The 12,487-nt window shown below is 34.4% G+C and overlaps 1 protein-coding gene across 1 annotated transcript in view; it reads right to left on the reverse strand.

Annotated features, from left to right (window-relative positions):
• The window catches only part of LOC148939225 (uncharacterized), a 329,493-nt gene that overhangs the window by 228,120 nt on the left and 88,886 nt on the right, over window positions 1-12,487 (reverse strand). Inside the window, exon 2 of the mRNA XM_089106790.1 lies at window positions 4,232-5,009. Within this exon, the coding sequence (XP_088962916.1) occupies window positions 4,232-4,814 (583 nt within the window). The 5' untranslated portion in view covers window positions 4,815-5,009. The remainder of the gene's footprint in view (window positions 1-4,231; window positions 5,010-12,487) is intronic.

Below are 12,487 nucleotides of genomic sequence, written 5' to 3' on the forward strand. Positions count from 1 at the left end.
CCAAGAAATTTCAAGAGCTACATTAAACCAAAAATGATCAGAAATAAAGAAATAAATCACCATCAATAAATAGATGAAACTCCTCCCCTCCCCCCCCCAAAAAAACAACAAAAACAAACAGAAACTACAATTAATAGCTGAGTCTAAGCATAAAAAAGAAAACTGACAAAAAATATAAAAAAAGTAGCAAAAAGTATAAAAATTATAAACGGTTGGGTGGGTATAATATCTGCACGGGGGGGGGGGGTTAAATCTAAAGGTATTCAATTATGGAGATATTGATAGTACCCTTTTAATTCTTCTCAGACTTTCCATTCCAGAAATGGCACTCAAATTGTACTTTTTGGGTGCCATCTTTGAATAAACTGTTTAAAGTTTCTAATTAAGAACCTCTACGTCGAAGGAATACTATGCGATTACTTAATTGTAAGTTGCGAAAATTCGTAGCCCCATCGTGAGTGAAAACAACATTCTTTCTAAATATAGCAATACAATTTTTGCCAAAATATTAATCAAGAAACGAAATTTATGGAAATGGAGATGAGAGGAGGTTGAATTGGTTACGGACCCTTCTGAATGTCTTCTGAAGAACATAATATAATTTGCACATTATTAAAAACGATCCTTATTTAGAGCTGAATGCTTCTTATTCTCATAATATTGAACAGAAAACACCGCCATCACCAAGATTACTGAAAAGAAAAAACAAAAGAATCCAGATCGATATTTTAATATGCATATCCTGATATTTATTCCAAAAAGTCTTAATAATTTTGGATTTATTGAAGTTAAAAAAGTGAAAACATTTAAAATGTATTTTGTTTTCAGTAGATACTATGCGCTGGTTTTCAGAATGAATGGGTGTGTTAGCCCTACTCATCTTCGCATCTTCTGGTTGTAGTTTGAATAAGTTATTCATTGTGATTTCTGTTTGTTATGGGTTTATTTATTTTTTTATTTCCTTTTTTTATTTATTTATTGATGGCTAACTCTCTTGCACTTGACAATCATTTGATTTCATTCTTACTCGTCTCTTATTTAATTTAGCTCCTTACTTCTCTTTGAAAAAGTCATTCGTAGAAATTTAAGTTAGTTTTTATTCGTTTATTATTGACATTGTCTTTTTATTGGAAAAGAAAACAGGATTACAAATTTTTCTATAGGAATCCTTAGTTTGGCTTACTATTCATGGGTTGGAGAACGTTTTTCAATTTTTTTTTTTTTAATACAATATATCGTTTTGAAAATATGAGGTGATATAGCAATGTGTAATTTAGTTTTAAACTAAATTTAGTTTTAAACTAAACTAAACATATAGTAATGTTTAATTTAGTTTTAAACACAATAATAGTTAAAACAGTTTTAAACACAGTAATAGTTAAAACACAGTTTAAACATAGTTTAGCATAGTTTAACATAACATAGTTTAAACACAGTAATAGTTAAGTAACATAGTAAATAGTTAAACATAGTAATGTTTAACGTTTTTCCATTTTTTGTTTAATACAATATATCGTTTTGCAAATATGAGGTCATATAGCAATGTTTAATTTAGTTTTAAACTAAATTTAGTTTTAAACTAAACTAAACATATAGTAATGTTTAATTTAGTTTTAAACACAGTAATAGTTAAAACAGTTTTAAACACAGTAATAGTTAAAACACAGTTTAAACATAGTTTAACATAGTTTAAACACAGTAGTAGTTAAGTAACATAGTAAATAGTTAAACATAGTAATGTTTAACGTTTTTCCATTTTTTGTTTAATACAATATATCGTTTTGAAAATATGAGGTGATATAGCAATGTGTAATTTAGTTTTAAACTAAATTTAGTTTAAAACTAAACTAAACATATAGTAATGTTTAATTTAGTTTTAAACACAATAATAGTTAAAACAGTTTTAAACACAGTAATAGTTAAAACACAGTTTAAACATAGTTTAACATAGTTTAACATAACATAGTTTGAACACAGTAATAGTTAAGTAACATAGTAAATAGTTAAACAAAGTAATGTTTAACGTTTTTCCATTTTTTTTAATACAATATATCGTTTTGAAAATATGAGGTCATATAGTAATGTTTAATTTAGTTTTAAACCTCCTCAAGTTTTCTTAAAAAAATAAATTTTAAGTCATTGTAGAGATATTGCTGAGACATTTTGTAGGATTAAATAAAAAAAAAACAATTTTTTTTAACTGAAAGTAGGGAGCGACATTAAAACTTAAAACGAACAGAAATTATTCCGTATCTGAAAGGGGTCGTCCCCTCCTCAACGTCTCGTTCTTTACGCTAAAGCTTTTATTATTTTATAAAATAGAATTGTGAGACCAAGTCAAACTTTGGCGTAAAGAGCGAGGCACTGAAGAGCGGACAGCCCCTTTCATATACGGAATATTTTTTGTTCGTTTTAAGTTTTAATGTCACTCCTTACTTTCAGTTAAAAAAAATGTTTTTTTATTTAATTTCTAAACGTTTTCAAATTAATGCAGGTTTGGATTTTGGCTCACCATATATGAATAATTAAAGCGAAATTTGCATATTAATTTTCCTTTTTTTGGACAAAGGGCGTTCGCGAACGTTTTAATTAGTAATAAATATACGTAACTTACGAATTCACTTACGTAACGAACTTCTATATTCTTATATTTTTATTACGTATATTAGGGAATTCACCCCCTAGTCAATACCTCGCTCTTTACGCTTAAAGCTCGAATTTCTTCTACCCTTAATCACAAAGTCTGTTAATTAGAATAAATAGCTCTTTGGGAAGTACTAAAAAAACTTTGGCCGGAAGAACGAGGTATTGCCTACGGGCGAACCCAATCATATACATAATAGTTTCTGTGCGTATTAAGTTTTGATGTTGAAACGTTTTCAGTTTTAAATTTTTTCAAGTGAAAACTAGTTTTTTTTTATTTAATTTCCGATCTTTTTTAAAATAATGCTGGGAAATCTGGCACTCCCGTCATAGCAATGTCTTTTCCCCCATGAAAAATTCCTCCATGGAAAGATACTCCAACGTATACCCTGATCCACCCCCTCCCTACCAGAAAAAATACTTCCTGAAAACGACTGCAGACTTTCGGGTAACCAATATAGTATGTAAACATTGGGCAAAGTTCATAACTTGTAGCCCGACCCACAGGAACTGCGGAGAATTAAGTCATCCTCAAAGACATTTTTTTATGTTTTTCGACCATGCTGAACAAAATGGCTATTTCAACATTTTTGCAGATAGGAGCTTGAAACATTTACAGTAGGGTTTTCTGATATGCTTAATTTGATGGTATGATTTTCATCAAGGTTCTATAGCTTTTAGGGGTTCTTTCCCCCTTTTTTGAAAATCAGCCAAATTTTCTCAGGCACGTAGCTTTTTATGGGTAGGAGAAAACTTGATGAAACTCATATATTTGAAATCAGTTTTAAAATCTGATTCTTATGATGCTTGGTATCAAAAATTCCTTTTTGCATATTTTCAGTTATTGTTGAGCCGAGTCGCTTTGTAATATATCCTGCTTTGTTATAGGTTACGAGTTTAATGCTAGAAGCCCATTATGGGCTGAAAAGACAATTACAGAATTTCGTGGCAAATAAAAAGAGTGGTTTTAATACATCAAAAATCTTGAATGACCCAAAATAAAAGTACAGTGACAACAGTCCAGAAGTTACCACAGTTAGTGGTTCCTATCATTCATTGAAGAGTGGGATGTTCTTGCTGACCAGGTATCAATGTCTGATCATTCATATGTTTCGTTCAAGTTAAAGTTTGAAATAGGCTGTAATGAGCCAAAATTTCTGGTCTTTCTACAGATATGACAAAAAAGAATGTTTTTTTAAATACATTTTTAAGTATATTTTAATCCCTTAAATAAAAAGACATTTTTTTGTAATTCCTAGAAAAAGTTTTTCAGCTATGACCTGAAACTGATGCAATCCAAATAATCCCTTCTTGTGAAATGTGACTGTTGAGTTAAAATATAATTTTTATCACATTTAAGCTTAAAACAAAATTATAATTGATTTCCAAAATCTTTTTGTATGTGTTGGTGATTGATTTAGTTTGATTTTAAATACTTGATAAATCTAGTAAATCCATTAGGAGTAAGACAAGTAAAACACATATGCAAGCAGTTAAAAACTGCATATATCGAGACGATTTAGGATCAATTTAGAAAACTATTTCACGTCTTAGCCAAACTTTCATGAAAAAATACAGCATAACGTACCTTCACAAATGATCCCGTCACCAGTAAAACCGTCTAGACATATACATGTAATGTTAAATCTTAAGGCAGGATTACAAGAAGCGAATTCTGAGCATTGCGCACAAGTTAGTGGTCCAGAAGTTGTACTTTCTGTTGTTGTGTTTCCATTAGGTGTGGATGATTCTGACGTAACTGATATGGTAGAGGATTTTTCACTAGAAGAATATTCTGTAGTTACTTCTGTCGTTTCAGACGTAATAAATGTCTCAGAAGTTGACGATGATTGTAAACTAGATGAAGTAACTGTAGATCCTTCGTTTGTCATAGTTGTACTGTATTCACTGGTATTTGCTATGGTTGTTGGAGTAGTAGTTTCTGTGATCGTTGAATTTGATGTAATTGTAGTTAGTGGTTCAGAAGTTGTACTTTCTGTTGTTGTGCTTCCATTAGGTGTGGATGATTCTGACGTAACTGATATGGTAGAGGATTTTTCACTAGAAGAATATTCTGTAGTTACTTCTGTCGTTTCAAACGTAATGGATGATTCAGAAGTTGACGATGATTGTAAACTAGATGAAGTAACTGTAGATCCTTCGTTTGTCATAGTTGTACTCTCTTCACTGGTATTTGCTATGGTTGTTGGAGTAGTAGTTTCTGTGATCGTTGAAGTTTTTGTAATTGTAGTTATATCTGCAGTTGTAGTTCCCTCTGATGTCGCTGACGTAGTAGTCTCAATGTTCGTTGAGGTGGTTGTTTCCGATTCTGTCGTGGATTCTTCTCCATGATCCCAGTTCTGCAACTATAGAAAAAGCAAGATATAAAATAGTTAAGGAAAATCATGAATAGAATAAATGTCTCTCATGGTAAATCTTCCATCTGTTTAATTTTATCAACAAAATTAGAATTCATCAAGTAGAATGAAGTTTGCACCGCATTATGCTGTGTTTCCTCATAATTTGATTGCTGATAGCAGCTTTGGTTAAATAACAAATGACAAATTACAGTAAAATTAAGAAAAAACAGGATATTTGAGTTGGTTCATAAAAAGTCACAAGAATTCTTTTTTTGGTCAAGGGTAAAAAACATTAATAGAAGGCCCATTTGAATCGATACTACAGATTCTAGTACATTCGAATCACCAATTTAATCGTGCTTCAATAAGTGCCCGTTTCCATCACAAAACAACAATTTTGGCCAAACATGCTACACTTGGCCCCGGTGGCTAAAATGTCAGCGAGTAAAGATAATGAGACAGTGAGTAAATCGGTCGCTAACTATTCAAAAGTAAGAGTACAAGGAGAAAAAGGTGTGCCAACTGTGCTAAAGTTCCTTCAGTTGTCCCTAAGAGCGGATGTGAATTCCATTTAAGGGGCGACCATACTTGAAGCGATTTTCCTATTTCTCCCATAGTAAGCGTTTTGAGTTTGACTGACATTAATAGTTGAGGCAGTTAGGTGGTCTCAGTCTTTTCTAATTGAATAGAATCAGGTGAACATTTTGATTTAGAAAAATGCTAAAGCCGACACCTATTTTTCCTGAAATCCCAAAAAAACTCAAAAACCTATTTTGGGTTTGCCTGCAAGATCGCTGCAGTCAATATTGTCGTAATTGGTACTTAAAAATGGAGCGAAAAATATTCTATTGAAGCCCTTGCAGCATATTTTTATAAAAAACACTTGCTGAGTGCAGTCCCTTCGAATACTTTACATACCAGCGTTTCAAATTGCTTATCACCCGACAAAGAGCCTAAAATACTTGGAATCAAACGGATGTGGGCGCATAGATTATCCTGAGGGGGATAACGCTTCCTTTTGTTCAAAAGAGGTCAGTTGGACTTTGATTTAGTGAAGCTTTAGCTCTTGAAATGATTTATTTGGTGTGTATAATTTGAAAGCGTTAGCTTGAGAGTAGGACATTCGACAAATTGTGTGAATAAGTTGGATGTACTGGGAAATTGTGAATTCAACAATCAAGTTTGACAACTATGGGGAAAAAGAGAAATAAGCGTGGGTTGGGTTTGCCAAATGTTCAGGCCCATCGTGAAAAATTGAAGTTAGCCTACCGTGCAAGAGGTAGGGCAAGTTTGCCTAAGTATTTGTTCCAGCATTTGGTGTTAGACCCAATTCTAAAAGAGTCAAGTTTTGGAAAAGGATCAAGTTCAAGTTCTGCAAACCCCCTACCGAACTAATTGAGCCGATGAAAACTATCACTTCTGGACGAAATCTACAATCGGAACTGCTCATAGGTTCGCGCTGGATTGTTGACCTGCCGTATCTTCTTGAAAATTACAAGAAGCTCGTGCTTGGCCACATGTGAGTTTCTTTGTTTATTTTAGGTCCTCTAATGAATGCTAGTAGCCTACAAGGAATTGCCATAGCTTATGTGGTAGGTATGTGTTTCTAGGAGCCAGTCCGGACGGAATAGCGATTTTTCCTTCAGGTGAGAGGGCTCTTTTGTAGGTAAAATGTCCTCTGACTGCAAAAGGACGAACGATGACAGAGTGGATGGCACGTCAAAAATATATTTGCCTTGAAAAGAAAGGTGAAAGCGAAATCAAGCTTAAAAAAACGCATGACTATTACTATCAAATTCAAATGCAGTTGGTATGTTGTGACGTAGATTTTTTATATTTCGTAGATATTTTTGGGGAGGGAGAAATGTATACTGAGAAGATTGGCCGTGACAAGGAATTCTGGAAAAATAAGATGCTGCCGAAGTTGCAAAAATTTTATTTTGAAGCGTTATTGCCAGAAATAGTTGATGGAAGGTTGCCGAGAAGCATGGAAATACGGGAACCGTTTTTGCCAGTGAAAGAATACAAAATTAGTTGATTTTTCAAATATAGGCATAATATAGACGGGATACACTGGTTTTAATCAAAAAGAGGAGAACTCTTAAGTCATCTATGCCGGGCTCAAATTCAGATAAGCTGATAAACTTAAGGCAGACAGGATTAGGAGACATGCGTAGGATCATAGATGTATACATTTAGTAATTCATTTGTCGTTTTCCAAAGCTATTTTATTCCATAATTAATCGCCTAACTTAATCGCCTAACCATTCAATCACCTAACTCAATCGCCTACCTATTACACTCCGTGAAAGCATAAAGCGTAAGGAACCCCTGGAAGTCGCCCTCTTCGAGTTTGTTTACTCAAGTCTGTGTGAAATCTGATACCTTTGTGTTTGAGCATTTTGTTCAATATCCATTTTGTTCAACGTAGTTGAAAGTTCTAGAAATTATGTATTTAAGGATGACAAACCCCCAGAGCCCTAAGGGCAAAGGTTACAAGTTATGCCCTGGGGGTATATAAGGTTCTTATAGATAAAGTTGTCGTAAAACTTAAAAAGGGGCTCATTCAATTGGAAATTGAGAGGGCTAGTGCCCTTTTTAATAGTCAAAAGTGATTGGAGGCTAAAACAATACAAACGATTGTGCATTTTCAGTTTAATATACATATTCTGATATTTAGTAATCAAAATTTTAATATTATTTGATTTATTAAAGTTATAAAAGTAAAAACATGTGTATTTTTTTCAGTAAAGAGCAAATTTTGTTCTGGCCTTGGGAAGGCATAGGGGTTTTTGAACCCAATTTATGTTAATTTCTGCTTGTTTTGAGTTTGACTCGGTTATTTATTGTAATTTCTGTTCGTTTTGGGTTTAATTTATTTATTGATGCTGATTTGTGGTAGTTTCACGCTTGGTAGAATAAAGCGTAAGGAACCCCTGGAAGTCGCCCTCTTCGAGTTTGTTTACTCAAGTCTGTGTGAAATCTGATACCTTTGTGTTTGAGCCTTTTTGCCGACCAGGAAAAGGGCTCGAATCGGCCAAAACGGCTTTGGACTGGTGTCCCCCCTTAACGAAGCAAGGTCATAAGGCATTAATTAGTTGTTTCAGAATATGTATTCACTTGCATTTTTGCTCTATCTGAACCAAAAATCAGGTTTCAATGTACCGAAAAAGCGGAAAATTGCGTTTACTATTGCAAGATCTATTTCACGATTTGAGAGAGGGTAAAAGATAATATCATTTTTGTTTCAAAGAGTATTAGTTTGAGAAATTCCGGGCCCTTTACCAGTCCAGCTTGATTTGTACAACTTAATTTGAAGCAGTTTTTTTTATCTAATGTTTGCTAATGACTATGTTCTCTTGGCTTATTTTTCAAAAAGCCCATAGATGCTTTTGGACGTTTTAGAGAAAACAATTAGTAATGAGAGAACAAGTTAGTTCTTAATGTTAGAAAATCAGCAGTTTTGTCTTTGGGGGATAAGAGAAGGGGGAGAAAGAGGAGTTTCAGTTTGGGATGGAAAATTTGCCTGTTGTGGATGAGTTTATTTACCTGGTGTGTAGGCTAATAAAAAAGGGTGAGTGGGGTATGCATGTAGACTCAGTTGAAAAAAAAGGAACAGAATAGAATAATAAAAATGGTTCTAAGTCGTCCCTTCAAGGTCAGTAGGTTATAAGGATATTTATAGTTATAAAAGTTATAAAGTTATATAATATAGTTATAAAAGTTAATATAGTTATAAAACCAGGTGTCTGAGACTAAGATTAGGTCGGTAATAGAATATAGAGCAGAAGTTTGGGGATTTTAAAAGGGTGTTATTAGAAAGATTACAGTTAAAGTATTACAGAAGGATGTTATTTGTAAGTGAGAGCATTAATAGCATAGTTATTAAAGGTGATTTGAGAATACTTTTGTTGAGAAACGGGATGCTAATCAAAATGGTGAAGTATTTGGAAAGAGAGGTAAGTATGGAGAAGCATAGGTTAGTGAGGAAAACATTGGTAGAGTCTCTGTTAGACGAAGAAGATGTTTGCGGAAGGACCAGATTAGGATACTTCTGGGTTCGTATGAAATATTGGGTGAATTGAATAAAGGGTATGGTAGGGGTAGTTAAGTGGGAGAGGGGTCTAAACAGATATACCCTATTTTAGTCGATCAGGAAATTTCAAAAGAGGGGGTGCCATATCAGAACGTCTGACTCTCTTGGTTTGTATTTTAGGGCAAAAGAGGCTTGGGAAGAATAGGTATTTTTTAGAGCTGGTTCATCTAGGGTGGATATTAAGTGAGTAATTTCTTGTAGAGGTACTTTTATGTCACTTTGGGAAAGAAAAACATATTTGGGAAGGGTTAGAATGAAGAGTAAAGTGTTAAGTGTTTTGAGAAAGAGAATTTTTTGAGTGGATGAGTCTTGGGTGTAAAAAATGTTTGGCGTGGTTTATTCGTGTCGGTATATGTGATGGATGACTTTGTATGACTTTATTTGTTTGTTGACTTTTTGAATGGTTTTCTGCGCTTTAATCGTTTTGATCGGAAGCTTAAATTTAATAATTTCATTGCATGTATATGTTGCTCTTTTTTTTTGTGGCCATGGCTCATTGTAAATAATTTTAACCAGTAGGGTTAAAAGACCATTCAGAGTTCATGGTAAAAAGACCTGTTTTGGATTCAAACCTATTGCAAAGGATTATATCAATGCAGACAAAAAAAAAGCTTTCTCCTGGATTATAAACAAACGTGTGTGGCAAGTTTATCTTGAATGAAGCTTAATTTACTATTATTCAGCGCTCGTCGCCTGACCATCACGTGTATTTCGCGTGTGTTGGTTTAAATTATTTTTGAAGTGAATTTATATCAAGATGACCGTTTCCGAGCTTTTGTATTCACCGCTGTTGAACTTTGTTTTTGAAAATTTAAGTGGTGTTGATGAAGACGTTATTTTACGGAAAGGATTGGACTTTTTTACATATTTGTAAACTGTTAAGTCAGAGAAACCAAAGGTATGGAGTTTTGTGAATGAAAATGATCCACCTGTCAGAAGGGGCACTAATGCAATTCTTAGTCACCTACAAGATATTATCGACTTTATGAAAAAATGTGAGGCTGATGGAAAACAGCTCCCTTGTTTTATCATCAAAAGGCCAACAGAAGTCCCTGTTATCTCTGCTACAGCGTTTACACACGTCACAGCCAAGCTTACGAGCCTTGAGAAAGCGATTTCGCTAGTTTCTGCCAAGATTGATTCGTACAATCTGAACTTTCCTCAAATACCTGTGATTAGCCAACCTGCTGCGTGTGATATGTATACTAAAATTTTGATCTCCGATCCCTCGCCAGAGCATGGTGACCCGCTAAAGTGAAAATCAGTAATAGACTCAATTTCTGGTCATCAGCTGGTGTCCAGAGTGCGAGCGACCAAAAACCGGTGGACAGTGAATATTGAGAAATCTGCAGCTGAAGATTTTTGCAAATCAGCAAAGGAAGTTCTACCTGGTTCTAGTGTGAAAGTTTTATCTAAAAAATACACTGGTGTTATTCTAGAAGTCCCGTCTAATTTTGACCTTGAGATGCTATGGAACCAGTTTGGCATAATCGCGTCTAGTCGATTTGGAACAAGCAAATCGGTTAAGCATGAATTTGCAGATGCGATTACTAAAGGATCATTTCTGCGAAACGGTGTGAAGATTGGGTATGAAAACTTCCGTGTTTATGAGTTCAAGCAATTTCCAAAGTGTTCCTTCAAGTGTCGTTCCCCTGGGCACATGGAACGTGCATGTACTAGTAGCACTCCCAAGTGAGCTTGTTGTGCTGGACCGCATTTATCTACGAACAATGATCGTTGTATGGAATCTCCGAAATGTGCCAATTATGGGGGATCTCATCCTTCTTACAGCCTACGATGCCCTGTGATTAAGAAGATCACTGATAAGGTCTATTCTCAGAAATGAATCCGGAGATAAGTGCAGTCTCATTTAATAATAATAGAACGAGAAGCAAGGACCTTTTTATTGATGGTTTGTATGTTAATTACGACGTTCTTTGTCTCCAACAACATTCACTGACTGCCTTTAGTGAAAATTTTCTGAGACGAAGCAGTGACCACGTTGTTTTTGTGCGTTCAGCAAAAATTACGCGCGGCCGCCCTCTTGTGGCTTAGCTTGTGTTTTTAAGAAAAATATTTCTGGTGCGAGTCCTGTGCTTTTCCAGTCAGATGACACTTTTCTTGCGGTGCGTCTTGGTAATATTGTATTAATTAATGTGTATCTGCCATATAATGATTATTCCATTCGTTCACTTCAGAATTTCTCTTGTGCTTGTAATGGTCTTAAAACTTTAATTCAAAAGATATCGAATAACGGGTTGCATTTTGTTATTGCTGGTGATTTTATTACCGATCTTGTTTCTGATAATGTAAGGAATGGTCAGCTTTTTGATTTTCTCCCGGCTTATAAAATTGTTCGGAAGTCCCATGATTATACGCATATTCACCATTCAGGTATTAAATCAGACATTGATCACGTTATTTGTTCTGCAGCTCTTGTCTGCTCGCCAGTTACGATTCATTTTGACGAGAATGATCTTGATCACCTTCCGCTGTCTTTTTGTTTATCAAAGTCTGTTGTTTGTTCTGGGAGTATGTCCAAGAGTTGTGGTGTACGTTCTAAATGGTTTTATAAGCCTGATTGGAATGATGCAAATTTTTCTGTTTATCTTATAACATTGGCTTCACTTCTAAGTACGATTTATGTTCCTTATCAGCTTTTGCAGTGTAGTCAGAATTTTATTTATGCTAAATATGAAATAGACCGATATTATCATTCTATCCTCTCTGCTATGAAAGAAGCTGAAAAAATTTCTGTCCCAGTAAAGCAAATCCGAAAGAAAACTCAAAAGCTTCTTTGGTCACTTGACCCTAACCTTAAGGCCTGTAAAAATAGAGCTAAATTTTGGCTAAAAATTTGGACAGATTGTGGTTGGCCTAGGTCTGGTAATGTTTTTCTTATTAAACAGAAAACTAAATAACAATTTAAGAAGTATCTAAAAAGTGTCCAATACCGAGGGCTTGATTTTCCATCTTCGCCAAAAGATTGGAGGAAAGCAATTAATTCAAGTAAAACAGACGATTCTGATGTAAGTAGTATTGCTTATTCCACTAAGCTCTTGGCATGCATATAAATCGAAGATTTTATCCGTTTTGAATTATTCTGTTAATAGAAAGTTTGGTGAAGCGTTTGTTAAAATTGTCCTTAGATTTCTAAGTCAGCGTTTTGTTTTTCCTATATCGCGTTGTGAAGTTTTGAATGCTTTGAATCATCTTAAATCGAAGTCTTTTGATGATGATGGTATCTCTAAAATGTATCTAACTCCCCCGTGTGCTGAACTTGTGTCACATCTTGTGCTTTTGTTTCAGATGTGCTTGGCATCTTCTGTCGTCCCGGAAAGCTTTTTGTGTGGCAGCGTGACTTCAATTTTAAAAAGAGGTAAACCGC

The sequence above is a fragment of the Artemia sp. Qi Xiang Cuo genome, chromosome 21 (assembly GCF_049724085.1).
Source record: "Artemia sp. Qi Xiang Cuo chromosome 21, ASM4972408v1, whole genome shotgun sequence".
Classification (NCBI taxonomy): Eukaryota; Metazoa; Arthropoda; class Branchiopoda; order Anostraca; family Artemiidae; genus Artemia; species Artemia sp. Qi Xiang Cuo.